The sequence below is a fragment of the Psammomys obesus genome, unplaced genomic scaffold (genome assembly GCF_907164565.1).
Source record: "Psammomys obesus unplaced genomic scaffold, mPsaObe1.curated_primary_1811, whole genome shotgun sequence".
NCBI lineage: Eukaryota > Metazoa > Chordata > Mammalia > Rodentia > Muridae > Psammomys > Psammomys obesus.
The window spans coordinates 19,377,151-19,404,648 of record NW_026595981.1 but is presented as its reverse complement, the minus strand read 5'-3'; the positions used below and the strand labels follow the sequence as shown (position 1 = coordinate 19,404,648).

Below are 27,498 nucleotides of genomic sequence, written 5' to 3'. Positions count from 1 at the left end.
TCCTACAGAGCCCCCTCCCCTCTCATCAGAGCCCCAGGATTACAGGGTAGGGACCTCTACAGCAGTGGAAATCAGGCATTTTCTTGGCCATTTGGGGTGCGGTGGGGGTAAAAGCGGGTTATTTCTCTCCCGTCCCGATATAATCTCTTGTTATTTGCTTGTTTGTTTCTTCTTATTTCATCTCTATGGGTGTTCTAACTAAGCACTACACACATGCTTGGTGCTAAGAGAGGCCAGAAGAGGGCGTCAGATCTCCCTGGAACTGGAATTGCATATAGTTGTGATCTGCCATGTGGGTGCTGGGAACTGAACGGGGGGGGGGGGGTTGTCCTCTGGATGAGGGATGAAGCAGCCAGTGCTCTTAAGCACTGAATCACCTCTCCAGCCCCAGACTTTGTTTTAGAAGGTTTACTTTTGCCCCCCAGCCTAGGGCCTTCATCTACTTGCCTTCCTCTCTAATAGCTGTCCTCTTTCAGCTACTCAACACCCCAAGATTGCTACCTTCACTCTGAGTCCTGATAGTGTCTCTGTGTGTGTGCACAAGCAGGAATGAAGATGATCTGTGTGACAGAAGGCTGGAGTGTGTAGGTTTTCTGGGGAAGGTGTGAGGGCTTGTGGACTAGACGGTAGAGCTGGGCAGTGGTAGGGTATGCCTTTGCCTTTAATCCCAGCACTTGGGAGGCAGAGGCAGGTGGATCTCTGAGTTCGAGGCCAGCCTGGTCTGCAGGGTGAGTTCCAGGACAGCCAGGACTACACAGAGAAATCCTGCCTCAGAAAACCAAACCAAAACAAAACAAGGAACTGTCTCTCTCGTGTGAAGCAGCTTAGATGTGTGGGGAAAGGTATCTTCCGTAGGGTAGGTCGTGAGCGTACATGCTCAAATGCCTGGATAGCCTAATCTTTGAGAACAAACATCAGTGATTTGGCTTGTAATTCGTGGGGTTATGTAGAAGGTAAGTACGGTCCTTTTTAAATTAAAAATATTTCACTTGTTTTTCTTTGCGCCATGTGTACGTGTGTGAGTCCACACATAACAAAGCCCACACGTGGAGGTCAAGAGACTAGCTCTTTCCTTCCATCATACGGGTTCCAGGAATCCAACTCAGATTGTCGGGGTTGATGCCTTCATCTGCTGAGCCATCTCAACAGCCTTAATATTATGCTTTTATTATTCAAGAGCTGCTCGTGTTTGTGTATGTAGCTGTATACACCCCACACCTAAAATCTGTGTTTTCAGGTCCATGAATAATATTGTTATATGATCATATACGTCGGGTGAAATCCCTGTGTATTTTCCCACATGTGGCAACAGATGGCTGCATGTTGATCAAGGCCTCGTATTCTACTGTCTAGAGGCAGAGCCTGGAAGCACAAAGGAGCTAGCCATATTTTCTGTGCCCTCCCAGGAACCGTCAAACCAGCTTCATCTCCACTCCCATGTTCTGTCCCAGTTCATGCGAGGCTACATTTTGGGCAGAGCGAGCGCCAGGAAAGGCGGGGCTCAGTACTGGCGAATCCCAGACAGCAGATTCCCTCCAGCAGCCCCAAGGGCCTGCGGGGAGCTACGGTGTCGCAACCAAACCGGGGCCCCTGCCGGAAGCGGAACCGTGCATCGGGGGTGGTGAGGCGCAGTCGCGGCGTGCCAGGCCCTGGGCACCCGGCGAGGGCGTGCGCGCCACGCGCGTGCAGGGCAGGCTGGGCGCCGGGGCAGCACCCTCCACGTCCCAGCGTCTGTTTACCAACAAGCTGCCATGGCTCGACAGCTCCGCATTCCGACGCGCTGAATAAGCGGCCGGCGCTGGCGATCTGCTTTCCCACTCCCTCGCAAAGCCGTGGCAGCGTGGGGCCGTGCAGACGCGCAGGAGAGCGCGGACACGGGTTCCGAGTCCCCGCAGCGTCTCCGGTCACCTCGCAGCTCAGTCGCCCTTTAGCCATCCCAGGCCCGATTTCCTAGCACTTTGGCCATCGTGACCCCAGATTGCCCGACTCTACCCGTGTCGCCCTAGACTCGGGGACGCCCAGCCCGGAGCTCCGGCTGCTCAGCGCCGTTTCCCGGTGCGCGCTAACCGAGATGGGCGGGCCCAGCTCTGAGCCTCCCTGAGGTCACCCTACCATAGCCAATCCCGGCTGTTTGTCTTAAGTGGGCGGGGGGGGGAACCCCGTGGGGTCCGAGGAACCCAACCCGGGGGGAAAAGATGGGAGCCCAGAACTTAGTGGGGGAGGGGAAGAGCCACGGGGCACCCCCAAAATCCCTTTCTCAGGTGAGAGCTCTCCGCCAGAAGGAGACCCAGAGAGACACCCCCCACCCCCACCGGGATCTGAAGTGTGAGGGTTGCTTGCTGGGGCTGGAGACTTTCAAAGGAGTTGGCAGAGAGAGTAGACGGTGTGCCGGGCCATGACCCTGTGGCCGGGCACCGCAGTGACCTCTGTACCCTCTCCCCTTCCTGGCCGCGGTGCCTCCAAAGCTGTCTTCCCAGACCTTGTCCCCGCCCCCTCGGTAGTGGCTGCTGACCCGCTTGGCCTTTACCCGGGAACCGCAGCCTCCCCCGATTTGTCCCACTCCCAGCCGTCCGGCCACCTCCTGTCCTTTTCCTACCCTGGGCCAACAGCCCCAGGACACTCCTACCTGCCCGGCCAGCAACTCTCAGCCGCGCCTTTTCTCAGCCCCGCCACCGGCCGGACGAACACCCGCAGGAACTCGAAGCAGGTGAGTGTGGCCTCGGCGGCTGTTCTTATCTCTGGGGGCTGGGTTGTGTTTTCATAAATTTCGCCCTCTTCTGATGGCACCGCAGCGAGCGGGATTCAAAAGTTCCTCGGATTCCCTGCGGAGTCTGGGGGAGGGGGGAGGGGGGAGGGCGGAGGGAGGGGAGGAAGGGAGAGGAGGAGCGGAGGCGAGTCGATCTAGGTCTCCTTTTTGAATCCGACCTGGTTTCGATTTGCAGTTTCGTAAAGCCGGGCAGGAGGGCTCCCCACCCCACCCCCTGGGGCAGTGGAGGTGTGTGTGTGCGCGCTTGTGTGTAACGGAAAACTGCCATAATCCAGATGGAGGGGTTGAGACCCAGCCCCTTCCCCGTGCTTTTCCTCATCTTTCACTCCTTTCCCGATATCACCCTTCTTGTCTCAGAAACCAGTAGGCAAGCCAAACACTGCTAAACAGAAATCAGTTCCCGGCTTGAGGTAGGTAGACAGCTAGGCGGGGTTCCTTCGCCTTTCCTGGGCCCCACCCCCTTTTTCCTAGAGGTGCCTAGCTCTGTCTGGTAGTGGCCCCTGCAGAATCTGGGGGGGGACCCCACCGACTCTTGTCCAGAAAACAGAGTTACAGGCTGGTCTTACCCTTAACCACCCCTAACCATCTTCACATTAAACTTTGGAACAAATTAGTCCCGGCTCCTGTTGCCTGCGGTGTAGCTGAGCTCCAGAGATAAGTGGAAGACTTCAGTGAAGGCAAGGGGCTAGCTGCCCTTCCCAGCCCTGACTTTTGCATAGCTGAACTGAGAGCCCAGGGCTGGCTGGCAGTGCAAGGAAGCTATCCATAGACCCACTGACTCCTCAACCACACCTCTTTTGCTCCAGTTATCCCTGGCATGGTCCCCAAAGATGCCCATCCTGCCAGGTGACATCATTGTAGCCAGCCCCAAACCAAGATATTTCTCTCCTTTCCACTTTGTCATTCTGACATAAATAAATGAGCACCCGGAACAGGAAGTCACACTAGAATAGGGGCTCAGACTCCTTGTTTTATGGTTGGAGAAACCGAGGCAAGGAGAAAGGATGCGTATAGATCAAGGAAACAACTTTTCCAGGCTCTTGGACGAATGGAGGCAGCAGAGGGGACTTTGGGGGGGAACCTCTCAGGACCCCGGACAGTCAACAGCCTTCTGTGGCCGGGTGGGGGATGGGCCTGCTGGGTTGCTGGGTCTGGTTGGAGGAGGGGGGGGGTGCAGAGTTTTACAAAGAAGCCTCTTGGACTCTTCTTTTTTTAGATATGCTAATATACACTGGGGAAGTAGGAGCAGGAGGATCTTGAGTTTGAGGTCCGCCTGGGCACCCTGTTATATATGGTGAGTGGGCACATGGGGACAGATGTGGGGTTTTTTGTTTGTTTGTTTTTGTTTTTTTGAGAATGGGGGAGAAGAACCTGACCTTACCCTTGGGAGAAGTTTCCTAATAATAAAGTGGAGTGGTCCGGTTTGTCTTCCATATTCTTGCCTTCCCTTGCTTGGTCCAAGAAAAAAAAAATGGAGTGAAGAATTCTATTACACGCTTTACCCGTATCCAACGAAGAAGAAAAGAAAAAAACAACCAAGACGCGTTCACGACAAATATGGCTTTAAATAGACCGTAGCGTTTCGGGATTGGAACTCTGCCCTTTCCTGAATGAACGGTTAGAGGATGAGAGAGGGCTTGGGGTGTCCCACACCCACACTCCGTGTGCGCCTCCGTCCCAGGGAGGCGCTTGGCTCAAAGAGAGCTTTACCAACACCCCATTGAGGCCGCGGGTGCGGCGGCCGCGCCTCCAGTGAGGCCCTGGGGACCCGTTATCGCGACCGGGGTAGATCCAGTTGTGACTTGCCACAAGCAGCGTAGAAAAGGCACCTGGAAGGTGATCGCTCGGCGAGAGTTCGGCAGTCCAGGCTGTCTGCCTTCGCTCTCTGCGAACTGCCTGGCCCGTGCCGCCGAGGAGGCGGCGGGTGGTCGCTTGGCCGCCAGCCCCGGGCGAGCGATGGGTTTACCAGCAAGAGAGGCGCGGGCGGGAGCGGAAACCCGATGGTTTTTCTGGGAATTGGCGGAGGCTGGGATCGCAGGGGCAGGATCTGAGAGCCCGCAGCCCCCAAGGGTTGCGGTGAAGGGATGCGGGGGAGGTGAAGGCGGTGGTGACCGCGATGTGAGGGCAGGGACCCTGACGTGTGTTGGGTGAACCTAGCTAGGCGTGGATGGGACTGAAGCTGTGCTGGCAGCCTGGGTACGGGGGAGGGGAGGGACGTTTCACCTTCTGTCCTCAGCGGTTCTCACAGCAGACCCCCACGGAGCGAGGGGACTGTCACCCGAGCATTTTGTCATCGGGATCAAGCAATTTGCCTCCTCATTCACCCACCCCTCATCTTCCTGGACAGCGGGCCCAGGTTTCAGGAATGGAAACCCAAGGCTCCAGTCCTGGCACCACAACGCGCAGCAGATTCCTGGAGAACCAGGCCGGCAGTGGGAATGGGGTTGGGGGTGAGAGACACACCAGGTCCTATGCCACAGCGCACATTGTAGCGATTTCTGGACCCGAGTCACTTTCCCTGCCACTAGGGAACCGCTCTTTGCGACCCAGAGGGAAAACAAGGCAACCAGGCATCAATGTGGCTTCTAGGTCCCTGAAAAAGCCTCCCCTGAGCCAGCCAGGCCAAGGGCAAGAAAAGGATAGTCGCTTTTACTATGCCTTGATGTTAGCATTCAAGGCCGATTTCTACAAGACCCCTTGGCAGGGCAAAGTTCTCTTTGAACTTTTTTTTTTTTTTCTGAACTTCAAAGTATTACTTTTAGGTTCCTTGAGTCTTGGGTGTGCTGCCCTGCTCTTCTCCAGGGCAGTCTATTCCAATCAGGCCCTACCCACCGACCTCCTACTGCAGGAGCTAGGGTACCCTAACTTGGACCCTTAACGTCTTCTGCTCCCAGGTCCCATAGTGTTAGCTTCAACAGGACAAGGAATACAGCTTAGATCAACTGTTGCTGGACTTAGAGTTGAAACTGGCAGAGAGACAGGCAGGGTTCCCCGCCTCCCCCTCCCCCCCACTGAGAATGGGTGATAGTGGAGCCTGTGTTGTTTTTGCTGTTTTTGCTGTGCAGTGAGATTGTGAGAATGGCCTGACTCACCTCGTCACTCCACATGCCTACAGAGAACCCGGTGCTGGTGCTGTCTCCAGGGTCCTCCCAGCAGTCCCTGACTGGGAAACTGTGCAAGCCTAGAACCATTTACTCCAGCCTGCAGCTGCAACACCCAAACCAGCATTTCCAGCACACACACTACCTGAGCCCTGCCTGGGAGAGCTCAGCTGGCAGCGCAGCTTGGACTCATCCAAACCCAGGTAGGACCAGCTCCATCCCTGCCCCGGTGCAAAGCTTCCTAGCCTGTGCTGTCTGAGAGCTCACAGAGAAAGTCCCATGATCCTGCCAACACAGCTTGTTAAGGAGTGCCCATAGCTGGTCAGCAGCAAGGGCTGACGGGGGGGGGGGGATGTATTAGAGTTAGAAGAGTAAGAGTAGAGAAGAACAAGAAGAGGAGGGCATCCAGTACAGAAGCTGAGACTGAGGCACTTCCAGAACTGGAGGGTTAGAGCCAAGGTTCCCAGGACTCTGTCTCTGTAGCTCCGTCTCTTTCCCTTTTTCACCCTCTTTCACCGACACCCCGAATCTGTTCCCATTTCCTCTCGAAGGTAAAGATCTGGTTTCAGAACAAATGCTCCAAATACAAGAAGCTCCTGAAGCAGAGCTCTGGGGAGGCAGAAGAGGACTTCTCTGCAAGACAGGCCTCTCTGTCTCACTGCTCTACAGTCTGCCCCAGGATCTACTACCCCAGGCAGGCTCCCTGCCTACCAGTGGCTGTGACAAGAGCTTTGGAGCCTGGTATCAGCCTCGCTCCCCAGATGTGCTGGCGCTTTCTCAGATGATGTGAGTCTGGAGGAAGGCTGGTCAGGCTCCAGACCTCCTGTCAAACCCAGGGCCCCGCACCTGCTCCCCTTCTGGGAGGAAAGGAAACCAGCTCCAGATGGATTTTCTCAGAAGATAAGAAGCTAAAGGAGAGAAACTGAGAGAGAGAGAGAGAATAGTCTAAGCCTGGCTCTCCAAGCCAGATGGCTGAATGGGGGATTCAGTCTTTGCAGTGGTCCCCGGTGCCACCACTGACTGGACACCTCCCTCCCTCCCTCCAGGAGAACAAAGGCTCCAGAGAGAGCTTCCCTGGCTAGCATTTAGATTGCCACAGGCTTGTCACTCTTTCCCCCTTCCAATGACTGCAGCCCACCCCAGCCTAGGCTCCAAACCAGGAAGAAAACAAAGCTATTATTCCCGGCCTGCACCTTGGGCCCTGGCAGCCCTTCCATGAACAAAACCACAAGCGGACACAGAGACTCTGTTCTTGGCCACTATAAGGTCCCCAACTTTCACCTACTAATTATCAGTGGTGGTCCAATGGTGGAATAAGCGTTTAACATGTAAGAGGCCCCAGCACTGAAACAAAAATAGGGAACGTTGGCCAGTGTGTGCTTCTCTCTTTTCAAAGGTCCTCTACCCCCAGATCTAGCCATTTTGAGTGGGTAAGTCATGAGCTTAATCACCCATCTAATTCAACAGGTCTGTATTAAGAGCCTAGGCCCACTACTTTCCATCCTTGATACTTGACAAGTCCACCGTCCACCTACACATATTTTTGGAAACCCAGAAGGAAGAATGGACAAACAGATTCTCTGGCTTAGTAGGGGCACAGCTGCCCCCCCCCAAATAATGGGGTAGCCTTGGCACTTCAGGTTCCTCTCAGTTGCCTCTATCCAAGAAACTGCGCCAATTCACTGTTATTCTGTCCAGCATTTCCAGGGACTTGGCGTCTCTCAAATCACAAGCTTCAGAGACTAAAATGTATACAACCCCCCCCCCCCCCGGAGTCCCTAGGGATAGATAGACATGATCGTCTCCTGGGTTCTTCCGGGTTGGAGCTGGTTGCTCATCTCTTCTCTCTCATCTGACCCATTCTCCCCTTGACCAGAAGTCATAGACACTATTCCTTTTTTCATTAATGATTTATTTATTTATTTATTTATTTTTATAGGCATTGATGTTTTGCCTCCATGTATGTTTGTGTGAGGGTATTGGAACCCCTGAAACTGTAGTTACAGACAGAAGTGAGCTGTCATTTGGGTGATGTGACTTGAACCCAGGTCCTCTGTGGAAAAGAGTATCCATTTCTCTTTACCACCGAGCCCTGTCTCCAGCCCAACACTAGATTTCTGTTATACTTCTGCCACCAGCTAGCTTTGGGGCTCTATCTCTGGAATGTCCTAACAATGCCCATGGCTTCATATGAAACGGGAAGAGGCTCATATAGGGCATGGCCACTGTCAGAGAGGTCGTCCCCAGCACACGGCTCCTGGTCCAGTTGTGGAAGGACTGAGGCACCTCACAGTTACCTTGTCCTGCCTTTTCAGTCCAGGCTCACCTTGAGAGAGGAATGAGCTAGACTAACCCTTCTGGAAGAACTGAGCTGCTGGAGGTGGAATGGCTTTAGCCTATAGAAAGGGGTAGGTGAGGAAAAGCACTAGAAAGAACTGGAATTCTCCATCTAACATCTAGAGATCTCCTGCTGGGTAGGTCCTGGGGATACCACCCTGACCGAGACAGATGCTTTGAGCTAACATGTGGCTGAATGGATGGCTGGAGGCAGTGTGACCAGAGGCAGAGGAAAAGCAGGACAGAGGCCATGTGGGCACTGCCCAGAGGCTGTAGTCCAGTGTGGGCTGGTGGTTTAGGGCTGAGTGGGAAGGCTGGTCGGCTCCCAGAGCATCAGGACCTGGCAGCACTGTGATTCACCCATGCCATCGCTCCCACCGCAAAACAGCTTGGGGGTGGGTGGGCTGAAGACAGGGCCAGTCATTCAGGGAATTCAGCCCGGAGTGGCCCCAGGGGCTGGGGAGGGGCCTCCGATTCCAGGCAAAAGGCTTCAAAGGCTAACTTCTCTCTCACTGCCTGAACCTGTTTTCAATCGCGGCAAACTGAGGGTCCCAGTCCCTGGCTGAAAAGCCCAGTGGGGCACTTTCAGCCAACCCCTGAGCTAGAAAGAAACTTGGTTTGGGGTCATAGGGAGGACAGGGAGTATCGCATTCGCATTCGGTGGCAATGTCGCACCTAGGGATGCCTGCGAGCATTCCTTCTTTCATCCACTAAATAGCAGTCACACCCAGGCCCCCAAAGACACATGAGAGAATCCCTCCGAGGGCAGCAAATGCCAGCTCCTAGAGATCATAGAACAGTGTGGAGTGAGCACGCCCGCTGGAGGGATCCCCTTCCTCTATCTCCCTTTCAAAACCTCCCCGGTCCTTGGACCACTGCTCCGTGGCTGTAGGGGTGGCTGGCCCCAGAAAGCTCCTCTGGGTCTTCTCTGAGGCCAAGGGCCCTGGGGGAAGCTGTTCCCTGCCATGCAAGGCTACACACTCCTCTTTCCACTGAGCAAGATAAGATCTACCGCCCCATCTCGGAAAGCCTCCAAAGGCAGATTAATTGGACAGCCCAACACGAGTCGCATCGTTAAAACAACAGCCCGGGTTGTAAAGTTAAGTAGCAGAAGCGTAATTGCTCTCCCAGCCAGCGACCAGCTGAGCCTGAAGGCACCCCTGCCCTTACCCCCATGTGCCCTTTCCAGGGAAAAATGAGTCTCTATTCCACTTGGGAGCTGGTCCAGTTGCCTCGGACTTCTAGGTGGTGGTGGGCTTGGAGGAATCCCAACAAGGAAGGTGCCTCACCTGCATCTGGGAGCCACCAGGGTTACTGAAGGGAAACCCCAAGGTTTCTTCCCAGGATGAAGCTCCAATGGGAACCCTGGATCCATAAAGAAAAGGGAAGACTGAGGGTAGACTTTGGTCTCTAAAGAGTCCCAGCAACGGTCACTTGCTCTGTGCAGCCCTGGCTGTCCTGGAACTCACTCTGTGGACCAGGCTGGCCTTGAACTCAAGAGATATGCCTGTCTCTGCCCACCAAGTCCTGGGATGAAAGACATGTGCCACCACCACCACCTGGCTTGCTGGGTGTCTTAACCTCTCTGTGCTTTATTTCTTATTTCCTCAGACGGGAACGATGATAGCATTTGCTCCGCCATACGGTTGTGATGATGAAATGAGAAAGTGCTCCTAACAGCTTTGACACACAGTGCCCAGAACGCAGTAAGCGATTTATAAAATGACATTCGCATCTGCTGCTGTGGTGACAGGAGGGCACAGCTCGCCCTGAGGGTGAGTAGTTCCTGTAGCCATCGAGTCACCTCCTGCCTAAGCCCAGAAACCTGGCTCCCCAGGGTAGGGAGGAAGGAAGGGGCTGGAGAAACAAACCAGCACATTGAAGCCAGCACTGTCGGGGAGCAGAATGTGGGCAAGGTCCCCGGCTCAAAGTGGGCAGTATGTGACCATCTAAAGTCAGCTGAGGCTGCAGAAAGAGCGGCGTGTCCAGGGGTCTCGGCCACAGGAAAGCGGCCTCCTTCTGGGCAGCTCACCGCACCCCCATCCCAGTCCCATACTCCTCTGTACTATTTTAAGGTATGCCCCCCATTCTCTCCCCAAACCAAATGAGATTCAATTAATTCAATTAAAGCAATTTTGGAAGCAGCTCCTGAAGGCTTTGGATGTGAGATAATTACCAGTAATTTGCTTCTGTGAAGAGGAAAAGGTTACACGGGGTCTAGAGTGGGGAAGGAGGCAGCCCCCCTCTCCTCACCAAATGCACCCAGATCTAGAAGGATTCCACACAGCAATCTTAGCTGCCCTCCCATTGGCCAAATTGCTTGCAGGTGGGAAGAGGGAGCATGAGGCAGTGGGAGGGGGGTGGGAAGACCCTGGAGTGACAGGCTGCCCCTCCTCCATCCCTGAATCTGTTGTGCCTGTGTGAGGTGGGGGTGGGGAGCTGCTCCCCCCCCCCACACACACACACACTCTAGGGCTTCATAGCTATAGCAGCTGATTACTCAGCCCAGGCCTCACTCGAGTTTGGATGCCTGGGCTTGCCTCTGGGATTGGATCCAGAGGCGATGGAATGTTATCCAGGTAGCTGAGGCCTGTGTAGACGGAGCTTTGGAGATCAAGGACTTTCCTAGAATTTATAGGGGATATGGGCCAATGGGGCCAGAACCACTGGAGGTGGACAGTGACTGGCTGGCCTGCTCCCAAGTATCAGGAGGTTCCCTTCCACAATCTCCCCCCTCCCCATACTCCAGTACTTTCTGGTTCTGCCTAATCAAAATCCCTTCCATTGCCTTGGTGGCAGTCCACTGTCAGCTTTCTGGCCCCCGGGCCACTGAAGCCTCTTCCTTCCCAAAAGCGTATTACAGGTATTTCTTTCCCCCTCCTCACTTTGCCTGAGAGAGGCCTTTCCTTGCCAGGCCTCAGGTAGCCTAGAAGCTGAGGAGGGTATAGCTGGGTAGGGGGAAGGAAAAAGCTAGGGTGCCTCTTTCCTTGGGATCCCATGTTTCAAGACAGGATGATTTAATAGTTAGGACGCATGAGAAAAGGTCACTTGATGGTCCTGGCAGTGGTGTCCCACATCTTTAATCCAAGAACTTGGGAGGCAGAGGCAGGCAGATATCTGAGTTGGGGGCCAGCTTGGTCTACACAGTGAGTTTTAGGACAGCTAAGGCCAAAACTGAGAAATCCTGTCTCAAAAAAAAAAAAAAAAAAAAAAAAGAGGAAGAGGAGGAAGAAGAAGCCACTCATCCAGAATTGTCTATCACTTCGCATCTTCTACCTGAGCTCCTCTTGTTCCCAGAAGGGGTTCTTCAGCTTTTTTTTTCTCCCCATGGCACCCAGTATAACCCTTCTCCTAGCCAAAGGACTGTTGGAGGTGAGGCCAGGGAGGAATTCCCTCAGCGAGTCCTTGGTGCCCTCTGCCTCTTCACAGTGGCCAAGCTCAGAGAGAGAAGCCTGCATCTCCAGCACCCCATGCCTCCACCTCGAAAGCTCCAACCAGCTCGCATCCAGTACAAATGAAGGGGTGCAAAGACACTGTCGTTCCAGAGCTCATGTTGACAGGCAGGCCTAAGGATCCTAGCACAGGGATTAACTCGAGTGTTAGAAGGTAGAGACAAGAGGGTCAGTACGTACCAAGTTCAAAGCCAGCCTGGCCTACGTGGGACTCTGTCAAGGAAGGAAGGGAGGAAGGGAGGAAAAGAACATTTATGAAAAGAGGCTGGGTGTGATAGTATATGCCTTTAATTCCAGCATTCTGGAGTCCCGGGCTAGCCAGGGCTACATAGGGAGGTCTTGTCTCAAAAGTAAATTAAAAATAAATAAACAAATATTTAAAAAAAAGAAAAGAAGTCTGCAGTTTCTCTGTCCCTCTCCCTCTGTCTGTGTGTGCATGTGTGCAGGAACATGGATCTCCTATTTCTCTCCTCTGGCCTTTCTCTTACCCCATTTTTTTTTTTCCTAGCTAATATTTTCTACAAATGTCTTCCTAGGTGCTGCTGGGGAGGGAGGCCGATGGCCTTTGCTAAAGGTAGGGGTAGGGCTGGGTTCCTTCAGACTTCTCCAGGGATCCTTTTGTTCCCCTGCCCTGACACTGAGGGAGGGCTGAAGGGAGCTAGGGTCCCAGGCTTGGAGCCCTGTGTTTGCTACTGTTTGCTAGGCAAGTTATAGACTCCCTGAGACTCATGTGATTTCCTCTTTGCCAGGGACTGGCAGCGATAGCACGCTTTCCCCTCAAGGCTAGGGTTTTCTAAGGCAGAGGACCTCAGAGTCTCCGGTCAGCCTCACTGCTCCCCAGGAACCCGGCTCTGCTTCCTTGAATGGGACTGGAGACATTCCGCAGCTCTTTGCAACCCCAGACACAGTTGGCTCCCATGGAGCTGATGACCCGCTGAGCCAGGTCTGGCCAGCCCAGACCTGGATCCCGTGGTGAATGGCCGGCTTTCTTGGTCCTCACCTCCTAGTGCCAGTTCTCAGCTTCTCTAGCTTCCGCACAGAGAGGTGGCGTTCGCTTCCAGGGGGGTGGTGCCCGGCTGCAGATTTCACACAGGACATGTTTCCATCGGGACTAGCTCCCTTTCAGAGCTCAGCTGAGGCTTTAGGAAGGTGCTTGCCCTTGCCTGGAAGAAAGGAGACCCGTCCATCGACGACACCCCATCGTCAAGCCCATGACTAAAACATAAAGCAAATAATCAGGTCAAGTGTGCTGGCCTGGTCTCTTTCTCTCTCCTGCTTTACACAAAGGGAGGCAAGATGATTTACGTGCTCCCCCCAGACTGGGGTTCCCAGAGATCAGACGGGGTGGGCTTCTGGCTCAGTAGGTCCTTTATTTACGACCACCCCCAAACTCTGTTGTTTCCACTCCCTTTATGAAGACGGGCTGAGGGAGGGGTTGACAGAGGAGAGAGCCAGGATGGGCAGCTAGGACCTTCGTTCCTCTCCTTCGCACCAGCAAGACCTACACAGCCACTGGCCCCGTTCCTCTCTCTGGACAGAGGAGCGGCTCTTGTTCCCTGCAAGCTGGGGCCTGTGTAGACTACCCCTCCCAGCCCTCGAGCTGTCGGGAATTCTTTGCTCCAACACATCCTCGGGGAAGCCAGACTGCATGGGGCTTCAGACATGCCTCTGCCCGGCCCCTGTCACATTCCCTGAGCCCAGGGGGATCACGGGGATCCACCAATGCAGGGCCTTCCAGCCCTGTGACCCTAGGCCTTTGTCTCACCTCCTGGAGGCTCATGCCTCCTCCCTCCTGGAACCTGGAATTCTGCCTTTAGACTCAGAGCTGGGCCCTTCCAGCCTTTGGCAATTCCATCTGAAAAATAAGAAATAACCTCTCTTGCACTGCTCTGAAAATTTACCTTCCTTCCTAGACAGACTTTATCACTTTGGTCCTCTGGAGTGCAGCTCTTCAGCAGAGAGAGCCTGGCCGGTTTACTTTAACTGAATCAGGGCTGATAAGCAAAATGATGCACCCAGGGGCCAGGGGTCTGGCTCAGTTTGTAGAGCACTTGCTGGTCCCATCCCCAGCCCTGCATAAACTAAGCCAATCTCTCCAAGCATTCTGGAAGCAGAGGCCAATGGGTTAGAAGTTCAAATGTTATTCTTAACTAAATAGTGAGTTTGAGGCCAGCCTGGACTACAGAAGAACCTGTCTTAAAAAAAAAAAAAAAAAAAAAGTCTAAAGGCCTCAGAGATTGGGAGAATGCACTTTGGGTAAGCTGTGAAATACAGAAACCATGGTGGAAGGTACAGCTGCTGCCCCTTCCCCTCTGCGCCAGTGAGGGAGGGGTCATGCATAGTATCCATTATTGTGATTAAACCAACTTGGGGTGGACAGGGTTTATTTGGTTTTCAAGTGATAGTCTCTCATCAAGAGAAGCCAAGGCGGGAACTCAGGGCAGAACTGGAGGCAGTAGCTGAAAAAGACACACTGCCCACTGGCTGTCTCTTCAAGGCTTGTTTTCTTATACAACCCCAAACACCTGCCCAGGGCCTGGGCTCTCCCGCATCAATCATAAATCAGGAAAATTGCCCACAGGCCAATCTGACGAGACAGTTCCTTAGTGGAGGGTCTCTCTTCCCAGGTGACTCTAATTTGTGACAAAAACTAACCTGCGCAAGGGTACACGTCTACCCTAGGAACCCAAAAGCTTACAAAGCTAAGTTCCTAGCTGGGCAGTGGTGGCACACACTTATAATCCCAGCACTCGGGAGGCAGAGGCAGGTGTATCTCCCAGTTCGAGGCCAGCCTGGTCTACAGAGTGAGTTCCAGAACAGCCAGGGCTACACAGAGAAACCCTATCTCTGAAAGACAAAGAAACAAACACACACACACACACATAAAGAATACAACAACAACAAAACCCACAAACTGGGCTGGTGGCATGGCTCTGTGTGTATGGGTACCTGTTGCTACCAAGCCTGACGACCTGAGTTCAAGCCCAGGACCTGCAGGGGCAGAAGAGAAGAAACTCCTGTAAATTGTCCTCTGACCTCAGTGTTGTTCTCTGACCCCCTATGTGTGAGCACACACGTGCATAAAATTCCTTTGAGAAAAATATCTTTTAAAAAAAGCTCCGTGGAGTGCTGCAGTATAGAGACTACTGAGCAAGAGAACTTTGTCATTAGTCTCGCCCAGGGTCCCCAAGCACCTCTGCCATTCTCGGCTCTGGAGCCTGCTCTAAGCAGGTCCACTGTGAGCAGACCCTGTGAGCAGCCTCCTTCAGACTTTAAACACACACACACACATACCTGCATACACAGGCCCACACACAGATGTGTAGGCACACAGACACACACCCAGTCACACACACACACATTTCCTAGGATTAAGAGACAGCGTGATGGCTAAATACAAGCTAAATATAAGACTTCAGTAATGGTTCTGCCGTATTTCCCTCTTACAAGGGAAATGGAAAGCAAGGAGCTGCTGTCAGGTACACCGTGGCTCTGCTGGTTCTAGGGTACAGCTCCGTTCTAAGTGACTGTCCCTTCACCGTAGCTGAAACACAGCAGATTTACATCAGAATCGATAAAGCGTTTTCATTACAGGAGGAGGAATCCTTTAGAATTTTTTTCAGTGTGTTTGTGTGAGCTTACAGGCATGAGTATGCTACAGCTTTTGGTAGCTGGTTCTGTCTCTCTTGTTTCTGCTGTACGGCGTTCTTTAGGCTGGCTGGCCTAGGACTTTCTGAAATTCTGGGGCCGTTCGGTGTCTGTCTCCCATCGCACTGGAGGAGTGCTGGTATTACAGATGTACACCATTGAATCGGGCTTTTGTTTTGTTTTTCAGGACAGGGTTTCTCTTGTGTCGCCTTCGCTGTCCTGGCTCTCACTCTGTGTATACCAACAGTCTAGCCTTAAACTCAGAGATCTGCCTGCCTCTTCCTCCTGAGTGCTGGTACCACCACCACCCAGCTATTTTTTTTTCCCCTGGAAGCATTAGTTGGTTTCAGGAATCAAACTCGGATCACGGTGTGGCAAGTGATTCTATCCGCTGAGTCATTTCACCAGCCACATAAAGAGGAATTCTGTAGGAGACCGCCTCCCACCGAGGAGGGAGGCCCACCCATGAACATCCACTGAGGGTCCTAAGGCCTCCCTGGGTTGGTGGTCGTGCCTGAATTGCCCATAGGTGATTTTTTTGGAAAAGTGACAGATGTTTGGTGAGCTCCCATCATGGTGCCTAGCCCATTTCCTTTCTTCAGCAGCCCTATGAGAGAGATGATTAGCTTCATTTTATAGGCGAGTGAAAGCAAAGTTCGGGGACCTGCGGCCTCACAGCCTCAGCCATCTCACCTGTAAGATGGGATCCTAATGACCCTGGCCTTGCTGAGTAGTTATCAGGATTCAATAAGACAAGACGGGCCTCAGGAAGGCCCTTGGCACAGAAGCTGTGTGCCTGGCACATAGTAGGTCCTCAGCGAGCATCTTCCTGGCCTAGAACTCTGGAGCAGTTTCCTCTGCGTGCTTCCCACCAGCCTGCCTCCTGTTCCCTCAGGCCTCCACACTCCTCCAGCTGACCCCTCCCTCCCTGCCCTGGACTGAGGGTGCCTCACCCTTCCCTATTCTCCTATTGGTGATTCCTGAGCTCAGGGCACAACTAACTGGCCCCAGGGGTGGGTGTGGGGCTGTGCCACACCGTCGCATGACGTGGCTGGGTGCCCTCCGTGTGGTGCACTGGGAAGGGTGAGCTGCTTGCTGTTTGCCAGGTGCGAGGTGAACTGCCTGGGGGCGGGACACCCCTCCCTCACTGCAGCTGATCCTCCGGGTGGGTGTGGAGCCTCCCGCCTTACTCAGCAAACACTTGCAGTCCTGCGCTAATTTGTCCTGGGAGACAACCCAGGAATTTGGGCCCACAGGCCCCACCTCCTGTTGGTTCCCTTTCTCTGGCTGCCCACCTCCTGGGTGCCCCCAGCTCCTCCTCGCCTTGAACAGAGAACAGCCTCATCCTCAATGCCTCCTGGATCTCTGAGTATTCTAGGACTCTCCTGGGACTCAGCAGATGTCTTGATCTGGCATACCCTGCCACTCTCCAGCCTTCTGGCTGATTGACAGGTCTGGCAGCCAACTTCCTCCTCTCTAGGGGAGCTCTTGGTTCTGCCACGGGTTATGGGTTGAGCACCTGTCCAGATGTAGACTCTGCGGGTTGAGGGGCCCCAGCACTCAGACCTCTCACTTTCTGTGTGACCTCGGGAAATTGGCACGCTCTCTCTGTGCCAACTTCTCGATGATTGTAAGACATAAGGCCTAGTAAGGATGCCATCACAGTCTTTTCCTCAGCTACACAGGACAGTGACTGTGAGCTGAGCTCCTCCCTGTCATCTCACTAACCTGCCTGGTCTGGCAGTTCCTCAGCTAATTCTGAGTGTGAGGGTCCCAGTAGCCCTCTGGCTCTCTACGTACCTTCAGGTCCCTGGTGTTCACGAAGCATCCTGATAGCCCAGCTGTGCAAGAGCCCCCCCCCCAGGGTGTGGCAAGGTACCACTTCAGTTCTTTCCAAAGCTCTGTCCCTAGGGATGTGCAGAAGAGGCAGCCAGGGTCTTTCTCCTTCCAGGCTGCCAAGCAACCCTCCCCCAGGGTGAGCAAAACCATAACAAAGCCTGTGCATATGCTCTGAAGTGGGAGGGAGTTCTGGAGATGCCATGTTGATTCTGGGACCAGCAAGGAGAGACCTAGACTGAATCGCTGACTTGGTATGTATGAGACATGTCTGAGAAACAAAGGGGAAAGACTGGCTTCGAACCGGACCAACACTGACGCTCAAGGAGAACCTTCTGGAAGAGGGGGTGCTGGGCTCCTCGGAAAAGCTTGTCTTGTCCTCCCTGACTTCCTGACCCACAGGGCTCCCTCACATCGCACTTTCTCCTCCTGTTCCTGTCCCACCAAGCCCCCCTGCCCTCCTCCTCCGGACCTAGGAAACCCATCTCCAAGCACTTTTTGGCTTCTGAGCCTACCAGTCTCGGGCTGTTGGATTCCCTAAACAGCTTATTACAGTGATTAACGCTGCAATTAAAGCTGGAAAAACAGAGACCATGTGCTAGCTGCTGACGCCCCCCAACACACACACACACACACACACACACACACACACACACACTCTAGTGTGCTCTCCCTTTCCCCTCTGATCCCGTCTGGGCTTAACTAATCCAACCAGGCCCCTCACTGGGAGGAGCTGGGTAGCAGGAATCCTTTCTCCAATACCCAGAATCGCCCCATTCCATTCATTGGATGCCAGTCTGTATGGGGTTTTTGCAGGAGCAGGGGGTGAATTGTAGTGATGGTGAGCTGGTGTGGGAATAGGGTATGGAGGCTGAATCAGAGGACTCTGATACCTCCCAGCACCTAGGATCCCCTCAGCGACAGGATTAGAGCGACCCTCCTCATCTACTTCTCTAAGAATTTTCTCCTCCACCCAAAGGGACAGGGCCTTTTCTTCTCCAAGCTCAAAGTGTCAGAGCAAGTGTTGACCCACCAGAGAGGCTGCAAATAACCTAACAAATAATGAGCTCGACATCCAGGAAGGGTCCAGGGACCTTCTGAGTCTGGTCCCTCCCTGATCAGCTCTGGCCTGATGGATCCCAAGATGCTGCCTTCTGCTTCTCTCATAAGATTTGTTCCTTTCCATCCCATGGGAGATGTACTGCAGGTGTGTGTGCATGGGGTGGGGGAGCTGTCCTGGGAGAGTGCTGCTCAAGCCCACGTCTGCCTTTGCGTGGCATGCACCTATCACTCAAGACACTATACAAACAACCCCTCCTCTAACGCAGCCCTTGAAGGCTTCCTTCCCTTCTGCCCCGGCTTCCCCAGCCCTAGCATCTGCTTCTGGTCCTGGAGGTCTCAGCTCAGGGTCTGTTGTCCTCCCACAGGCTGTGGCCACCCGTGCCTGCCGAACATTGGGGAAACAGGGGCCAGCCACCCTTTCCAAAGGCACCCAGAGCGGTGGATCAATCAGTGTGCCAAGGCTATCAGTGTAGTGAGGTTCAAGGCTGAATGGAGAGCCTGGTGAGGAGCTGAATTGCCAGCAGCTACTTCCATCCACTGAGCAGGTTCAGCAAGTGCTGGGTGCCTTGTTAAGCATTTTACTCAGGTGATCCCACTTAATCTGTTGGTTGGTAGGAGCATTGCTGTATCACAGGGACGTGAGGAGACCTAAGTTCAGAAAGGCCACCGTCACACAGCCAGTAGAGTCATGAAGGCAGGATCCAAAAGACTCCAGAGTGTACATTCCTTGCCACGGTGTTAAGCTTTTCTTAGGACTTGCCCAGAGGAAGCTGGCCCTCCCTCCCGGCCGACCTCTCCTGGGAAGAAGCTTGCTGCAGGGCCAATCACGTGGGATGGGTGGGTGGAGCTGCAGAGACTCTAGCTTTCTGACACTGCCAGTGCTTAGGATTGACTGGGACAGAAAGGCCATCAAGGGTATGCACGCTCTTGCAGACCTGGGTTCAAATCCCAGCTCTGTCTTGGATTTGCTGTGACCTCAACAGACTCTTTAGCCTCAGTTTTTATTCTCTCTCTCTGTGTCTGTTCTTTTTGAGACAGGGTTTCTCTGTGTAGCCCTGGCTGTCCTGGAACTTGATCTATAGACCTCAGAGATCCATCTGCCTCTGCCGCTACCACCACCTGGCTCATTCTCTCCCTCTCTCTCATTCTTTCTTTCTCTGCAGGTTCTCACTATGTAGCCCAGAATAGCTTGAATTTATTATCTAGCTCAGGAATGGCCTTGAATTCCCTATTTAGTCCAGGCTGACCCTAAATTCTCAAGTCTCCTGTTGCAGCCCCCAGATTGCTGGGGTTATAGACCTGAACTGAACTACCATACCCAGCTTTTCTCTTCTTTCCACCCCACCTCTCTCTCCTTTTTTGTTCTTGTGCTAGGTGTTGGATCCAAGGCCTCCCGTATGCTAAGCATGAAGTCCCCCACAGCTGGGGCCTCAGTCCTCCTTGTCTGAAAAATGGACACTTTCCCACTCACCTGCCAAATTGTCACTCATCAGGTATTTTAACAAATGCCACCTGATGCGTAATATATTTTAAACTTATTTATTTTTATTCCGTGGGCCTTGGTGTTTTGTCAGGTCCCTGGAACTGGAGTCACAGACAGTTGGGAGCTGCCACGTGGGTGCTGGGAATTGAACCCAGGTCCTCTGGAAGAGCAGCCAAGTGCTCCTAACTACTGAGCCATCTCTCCAGCGCCCCCCTGTTATGTAATATTAAGACTTGGAAAGCAGTGACCTTCAGGCAGCCTGGGGTTCCCTAGCCTGCCCCTTCTTCCCTGAAGATTGTCAGGAGGAGACAGTGTGCAGTCAGGCAGCTGCCGGAGGCAGGTGGGCTCTGTGGTCCCACCTTGGCATGCTGCCAGGCCCCTCCCCCAAGCTCTTGTCTCCATGGGCCCCTCATCAGGGTAGGTGAAGGGTAAGCTGACCCCTGGCCTAGAGGTGGGCCTGGAGGTAAGGAGAGGAGGAAGGGGAGGTCAGGGGTGGGGTTGACCCCCGCAGGAGGTCACCTGGGCAGTTAATCCAGCCTGACAGAGCTGGGATGAGCTGGGAGGAATTAGGCCCTTACAACATCCTTTCATCCCGTCCCCGCCCCGCCTGCCCGCCCAGCCTCCCTCCTTCCTTCCTCTCTCTGCCCTTTTCTCCTCTCTCCCTCCCTTTGCTGGCAGCCCAGCCCTAATAAAATGCAGTGTCTCCAGCGAGTCTGCCCGGCTGCCGCCTCGCTGCTCCTGCCTGCACGCAGCGCAGCCCTCAAACCAAAAAGCTCCGGGCAGCCCCGCCTGGCAGCTGCCAGCTTAACCCTTACTAGTCTGAGCCAGTCCCATGGGCGTGGCCTCCTCCCCCGAGCCTCCCTGGCTGGCTTGCAGGGAGGGTGAGGTCTTCTTAGAGAGGCTCAGGCCGGGGTTGGGGCTGAGGTCCTGTCCTGAGGACCTGGCTTCCCTGTGGTGGGCGCTGGGAGCCAGGCCCATCCTCTGTCTTGACATCTCTGCTGTGTCTCCGCCACATAGCCCCCCAGAGGCTCCACTGGATAGGACACTAAGACCTGACCTGTGGTTCCAGGCTGAGCTGGGTGGCTGGCTGTTGTCACTGACTTTCTAACAGGACTGCTTCTGTGCACTGTGTGTGTCTCACCATGGGGAAACCTAAGGGTATTCTGCACTTGTGTGTTGGAGGCCTAACTGTCTTTGGTGTGAGGGGTGTCATTTTCCTCAAAGGGTGACAGTTCTCCTCAACTGGGACTACATGTATATGTGACAAGAGATGTCACTATGTGCCTAGCTGATAGAAAGCTGTAGAGTGTAGTCAGGCATCTGTGCCGCCTCCTGGTACACACACACACACACACACACACACACACACACACAATCACACACACACATTCATCCTCCTCTCAGAAGCCTTGGCGTCGGGATCTGGAAGAAAGGCTCAGCATTTCCAGCATAGGCAGTCAGTAACAGCATCTAGAAGATTCTGAGTCAGGGCCACACCCTTCCCAAGAAGGGAAACACAGACCCCCTTCCCCTAAGCTCAATGTTTCCCAAGCCCAGTCTGAGGTCCCCACCAGCTATAGGAACAGTCCCGCTCTGCCGATCCCACCCTCACCCAAGCTAAAAGGGATAGACAGCTGGGTGAGGGGCTGGGAGTGCCTGGGCGTGGAGGCAGGGGTTTTTACACGCGTGTGCAAGCATGTCTATGTGTGAGCTCAAGATCAAAAAGCAGCCCCGAGGTGACCTGGCAGCAGCCATGGCGGTGGTAGAGGACAGCTGGCTGACAGAGAATGCTAAGCCACCAAGCAGAGTGGGGGAAGCTCTGCTTAGGAGCCTGCTCACAGTATGGGCAGCCACAGGGTCAGGAACACCTGCCCCCAGCCTGAGCCCGGCATCCCACCAGCACTTTCCACCCAGGCCTTCTCTTTCTCAGCAGCCCCTAGAAGCTCAGAGGGGTCTCTCCCCCTCAACGCCTCCCCCAACTCCAGGCCTGCCCTCGAGAGAGAGCTGCCTGCCACTAGTATCCAGTTCAAAGAGCACCATGGTTATTTTCCTCTTCTTCTTCTTCTTTTTTTTTTTTTTTTTTTTTTTATTAACATTATATATAAAGACTGGTCCAGTAAGAAAGCAGAAAGGAGAAGGCTGGGGAGGGGTGGGAGCTGGCTTCATTCCTGTCCCTTCAGGGTGGGACTCGGAGACCCACCACATCTCTTCTTGCTCCTGCAACCTCCCACGAAACCCAAATCCAGCAGGAGCCCACATCCCTCTTTTTCAGCTTGCAACATGCAGGGAGATTGGTCCATGAGGAGCAGGGTCACATAAATAGGAAACCACAAGGGAGGAGGCTGCTTCTCTTGGTTGCTCTTAAAAAAAAAAAAAATACTATATATATAACTACAGTCTTTTACCTCTCCTTTTCTTCGATGTTTTACCACATAAGGGGCAGAAGAAGGTTAGCTTGGGGGAGGGGGTGGGGTGGGGGACACCTGGGCCAGGGAGAGACACTAGAACCAGCCGTCCAAGCCACCAGCCTCACCCCTAAGGCACTGAGTTCTAGGCCTCCTCTCGTCTCCTGGCTCCTCGCTTGCATTTTTGCAGTGGAGTGGAAGCAATCTGTCTCCAAAGCTGCCATGAAGGGGGTGTTTGGGGGGATTTGTCTTGCCTGGCACATGAGAGTTGGGGTCTGACCCCCAGACTGCCAACTTACTGGGAGAAAAGGAAGGAGTGAAGTTGGGGCAGGGCAGAACAAGAGATGCCCCAAGCCCCGGAGAGATGAGTGGGGTTTGGTCCTAACTGTTAACAATGCCCTTTGTTGTCCTACGTTTCAACAGCTTTTAAAACCAGAGTTGTGCAAAAGTCCCTGTACATGGAAGAAGAAATCGGTCCTTAGGAAAAGACACAGGCAGCCCTTCTCGCCAGGGAAGGGATGGAGAGAAGGTTTCCTGAGTCTTCCCTCGAAAGCCCTGGATATTAAAAAGGCTCCCTCATGTGGGGGCATCTTCTTTGGTTTGACCCTCAAAATCTTAAACGAGGGCTGGAGAACAGTGGGTGCTAGGTCAGGCCGCCACCTTGATGTTCAGCCCTGACAGTGATGTCCAACGTCTTTAAAAGAGTGGCTCCAGAGCAGCTGGCTGCCCCAGATGGTTTAGGGCCTGGCAGTGCTGGAATCTGTGGTGCCTGGTGCCCCGGCACAAGCAGGCGAGCACTCCGGCTCCCCCCCTTTTTGGAGGTCTCTGCTTCGTCTGCAAAGCAGGAAAGTGACGAGCCATCTAGAGGCAATCCAGGTTCCTGGAGCAGAGGGCATGGGCTGTCCCCCACTGGGGTGGAATGCCCCAACATCTGGAGGGCACCCCAGTCTAAGCAGAGGGAGGGAATGGGGGTATCCGCAGTCCATGCATCATCTGGAGGTTCTTAGGTCCCTGGAGGAAGGGACAAGGGATGGGGAAGGGAGTCTTTCCCCTGGGCCCCTTGATGATTCCTGAGTGTCGCTAGGACAGGGCACCTTCTGCCTGGTCCTGGGGGGGGTCCTTCGTCGGGCTGGGGAGCTGGCACGGGCCGGGAGGACGCTCAGTACACAGCCCCAGGATTTGGCGGGGGCCCCGGGGAGGCATGGTGCAGGGTAGCTGGCTGAGGTGGCTGCTGCTGTAAGTGGGGTCCGCTGAGGTTCTGTGCGTGGTACCAGGAGTTGGTGGGGTCGTCCAGGTAGTTGGGAGAGGCACTGTACGGGAGCGGCGGGGGCAGCTGATTGCGGGTAGGGGCCGGAGTGGAGTGGGAAGACGTGTCCCAGAGTGCCGGTGATGGCGGCGAGTTGCAGGCCATGGAGTCACTGTTGTTGGGACTGTGTTCCAGCGGCACCTCCCCATTCTTGTAGAGCTTTTTGAACTTGGAGCGGCGGTTCTGGAACCAGATTTTCACCTGGACGGGAGAAGAAAAGAACAACCGGTTAGCCTCTTAGGAGGCCAAAGGGAAAGTCCACGGAGAACACAGCCTGGAGAAGGCAAGAGCAGCACTCATGTGGGAAAAACTGGTCAAAGCCCCAGGGCCCTCCTTCCCAAGCCGGCATCTTCCTTTCCAGTTGGGAAAGCACTGTGGCTCGGGATATTCTGCTGGGCCAGTTTGCTGCTTCCCAAGTGCGACCTCAGGCAGGTTACTTAACCTCTCCGGCCTCACCTCCCTCTCATTGCAAAATGGGGACCGTGACAACACCTATCTCAAAGGGTCGATATAAAGCTCAAGAAAGTCAAGACACAGAAAACGCGAATGGTCTGCTATACAGCAAAGGCACCCTGAATGGGACACGAGGGCGTTTGTGGCGTTTTGCCCTCATTAGAGTCCCTTACCTGAGGCTCACACATACACTGGGGACAAACATACACCCACACAGGTATTTCCATACCCGGCAACATACCCACTCACAGCCTCACACAGCCACCAGACAAAGCTATAAACTCTCGCAGATACACCCAGATAAGCACCGACAATGCAAACACCCACGTTCACACACGCGCACACACACACAGCACACACACAGGCATGAAGGGCTCCTAGACACTGGCTGGGTGTTGGGGGACTCAGGAGCAGGTGAGCCACGATTTCTGAGTCCCTAGGTTTCCCTTGGGGTATCTCCCCCTCCCCCCCTGCTCCTCTCCACCCCATGACTGGTACAAACAATGAATCAGCTCCTCACCAGGTGACCCAGATTCCCGGTGGACCAGGCCCCACGCAGCCCAGCCGCAGCCCAGCCGCCACCAAAGCCAGCCTGTCAACACCTGTGGCGAGCCAGGCACCCGACATTCCTCCCCAGAGCAGTGAGGCTGCTTGGGGTTTAGGGACATGAAGAGGGTGGGGTGGACTCAGGCTTTCTGATCTCTAAGTCTAGGTCTTAACCATTGGTAGAGGCATTTGGGTGCTAGTGAAGCAAGACGCTGTTTTTTACACAAACATACATTTGTGTGTGTGTGTGTGTGTGTGTGAGAGAGAGAGAGAGAGAGAGAGAGCTAATTGTTGTTCCGCGTGTTCTGTTTTCGAATGATCCCTAAAGGACCTCACTGCTCATGTGAGTTTTCTCTGACATGTCACACGTATGCCCTACACGTACATGCTTGGCCTTGGAGAAAGACAGCAGGGACTCCTAGGTCCTACAACAATGCTGAGGGTCTCGGGTGCTAGGAGTCCCGGGGTGCAGGGGAGGGCATCTCTCTGTGACAGCATACACAGCTGCATAGGTGAACACCGCACCCTCCTGGGCTGGCTACTCTAACCCTTCCTGTGGACTCACAATCCCACAACCCACAGGCAAGAGTCCCTGCAGTTGGCTGCAGGGGGCCGGGGGTGGGGGTTGTACTCAAGCGGCCAGCCAGGCGCCCCGATACCTAGGGAGTCCGTCGTGCCCCCATCTGCCTCCAGACGCCATCCCCCCCCCCCCCCCCCGAGCGGTCAGGACTGACCTGGGTTTGTGTGAGGCCCAGCTGTGCAGCCAGCTCGGCGCGCTCGGGCAGGGCCAGGTACTGGGCTTTCTGGAAGCGGCGCTGCAGGGCGGCCAGCTGGTAGCTGGAGTAGATGGTGCGCGGCTTTCGGACCTTCTTGGGTTTGCCGTTCACCATGCGCACCTCGGCTTCCGGCTCCTCTTTCACCGACACTGCAGAGGGGGGAAACCAGGGAGCTGAGTCTCAGCCTGCGACACCCCCCTTCCCCTCCCCGAGATCGCCCACCGCCGCCGGACGCCGCGCCCTCCCAGGCCCAGCCGACCATCCCCGGGACCTGCCCGGGAGGAGCGCGGGGCCGCCCGCGCCCGGGGAGGGAGCCGCGGCCACCCGGCCCGCCCGGCGGCCGCCCACGACGCGGCGCTGCCAGCTCCGCACCCGGGCCTCGGAGCGCCGGCGCCGGCGGCTGGGCGAGGACCGCTGCGCCCAGGACGCCCTCCCGGCTCGGCCGCCCGGCCGCGGACCGTCCTCAGTGACCCAGCTAGCCGGCCGGGGCGTCTCCCGCCCCTCGTCCTCCCATCCCCTGTTTAAAAAAGCTTCCTAGTTCAGGACAATTTGGCTTAGGGAGAAAAAAAAAAAAGTGCAAGACCAGTACCGACGTCTCTCTCTCTCTCTCTCTTTTTCCTTTCTCTCTGTTTTCTTTTCCTTCCTCGCTCCCCTTCTTTCCTTTCTCTTCTTTTTCTTTCTCTTCCTTCCCTCCTTCCCCTTTCTTCCGTGCTTTTCCTCACTGTCTCCCTCACATTTCTCTCTCTCTGTCTCTGTCTAAGTCTCTCTCTCTCTCTCTCTCTCTCTCTCTCTCTCTCTCTCTCGCTGTTCCCACCTTGCTCTTCCTCCTCATCTCGACTTCTCCGTCTCACCTCCCCCCACTTCTGGGACTCCTTTTTGGTCCTTCTCCACGTGCCTTTCACTACCTCCGGGTCTCCCCCAGACGGCGCCCAGAGGAAGGGTCCTGGGACCCCCCCCGTCCCCCCCGGCCCTAGCCCTCGCTGGCTGCCGCTCGGAGACCCCGGGCTGCAGTCTCAGGCGGCGGGCTCGGGTGCCAGCGGGGTGGCAGCGTAGAGAGGTCCCCACTAACCACCCCGGGGGCGCGCCCCATGGGCCCAGCTTCCCCGGGATCTCCGGGAGGGCGCGCCCCCCCCCCCAACCCGGAGGGGCCACCATCCGTCTCCCCCTCCGCCTCTTCCCCTCCGGGAGCTTTCGGGCCCCCATCCCCGGGCAAGCCCGGGGCTTCTCACCTGGGTCCTGGGCGGGCAGGGGCTGCTCCCGGTACGCCCCGTACTGCCTGTACGAGCTCCCGTAGGTGTATTCCGACTTGGGCGAGTAGGCGCCAGTGCCCGCGAGCCCGTTGAGGTTGAACTGGTGATGGTAGGTGTAGGGGTTCACCGTCTGGCCGTAGGGCTGGCCCGAGTAGTAGTCGTGCTGGGGGGCGCTGTAATAGCCCAGGTCCGTGACCGAAGACTCGGGCAGGGTGGGGGAGTCCTTGGAGCCCGCATGGCAGCTGAGCGAGCTGGAGATGTCGGTGAGGATGCTGCTGAGCTTGCGGTCGAACGAGCCGCTCATGCTGGCGGCCGCCGCGGCTTCCCCGGGCCTCCCCGGAGGAGGAGGAGGTGGAGCGCTGGAGCGGGAGGACGGGAGCGCCGAGGGAGGCGGAGGAGCCCGGGCCGGGGGGCGAGGGCAGGGCCTGCCTGGGGGGCGTCCGGGGGAGGGGGCGGCCGAGGGGCGCCTAGACCATCGCCGGCCGTCGGTCGGTCGGTCGGTCGGTCGGTCGCTGCGTGCCTCTCTGCGCGTCCCCAGCCACAGTCACAAATGCTGCCAGCTCCGCCCGGCCAGCCGGTTATAGACTCAATGTTGGGAGTCGCGGAGGGAGGCTCCTGCGCGCTGATTGGCTGCAAGTCTTGCCTTCGAGGCAAAACAGGCTCGCGCTCTCTCACTGGCTCCCCCAACCCCCTTTGTTGTTACCCCAAATGCGCACACTCTCACACACACACACACACACACACACACACACACACACACACACACACGCCACCGCCAGCCCCACTACGTTCCCCCTAATGCTCCAGCTCAGATAAATCCTCCCAAGCCGGGGACGCGTGGAAGGGGAGGCCGTGCAGAGCCCCCAGGATCTACTAGACCGTCTGTTTTCGCGGCTGGGGGTGGGCTTGGGGTGACACGGAGAAGGAGGGGAATTTACCCATTGGGCGTTTGTGGCGGGGGGGTGTGGTTCTTGGTGATGTATGTGCGAGCTATGTAAATGACAGGCAGAGTGGCAAAAAGACCCGGGGTCCGTGAAAAAGATTTCCATCTCTCTTAAAAAAAAAAGAAAGAAAGA

At 55.2% G+C, this 27,498-nt stretch overlaps 2 protein-coding genes across 2 annotated transcripts; one reads left to right on the top strand and one right to left on the bottom strand.

Annotated features, from left to right (window-relative positions):
• The first annotated feature begins 2,255 nt into the window (after positions 1–2,255).
• Positions 2,256–7,236, top strand: Dlx4 (distal-less homeobox 4). Its single transcript, XM_055620546.1, is given in 6 exon segments — positions 2,256–2,656; positions 2,659–2,707; positions 5,883–6,016; positions 6,018–6,071; positions 6,420–6,549; positions 6,552–7,236. Coding segments are annotated over 6 exon segments (735 nt in total). The 5' UTR covers positions 2,256–2,395; the 3' UTR covers positions 6,659–7,236.
• Positions 7,237–23,250: 16,014 nt separating this feature from the next.
• Positions 23,251–26,726, bottom strand: Dlx3 (distal-less homeobox 3). Its single transcript, XM_055620612.1, has 3 exons — positions 26,402–26,726; positions 25,131–25,321; positions 23,251–23,598 (listed from the first exon to the last, which is right to left on the bottom strand). Exons 1-3 carry the CDS (start codon positions 26,724–26,726, stop codon positions 23,251–23,253), a joined length of 864 nt encoding a protein of 287 aa, XP_055476587.1.
• Positions 26,727–27,498: the final 772 nt, after the last annotated feature.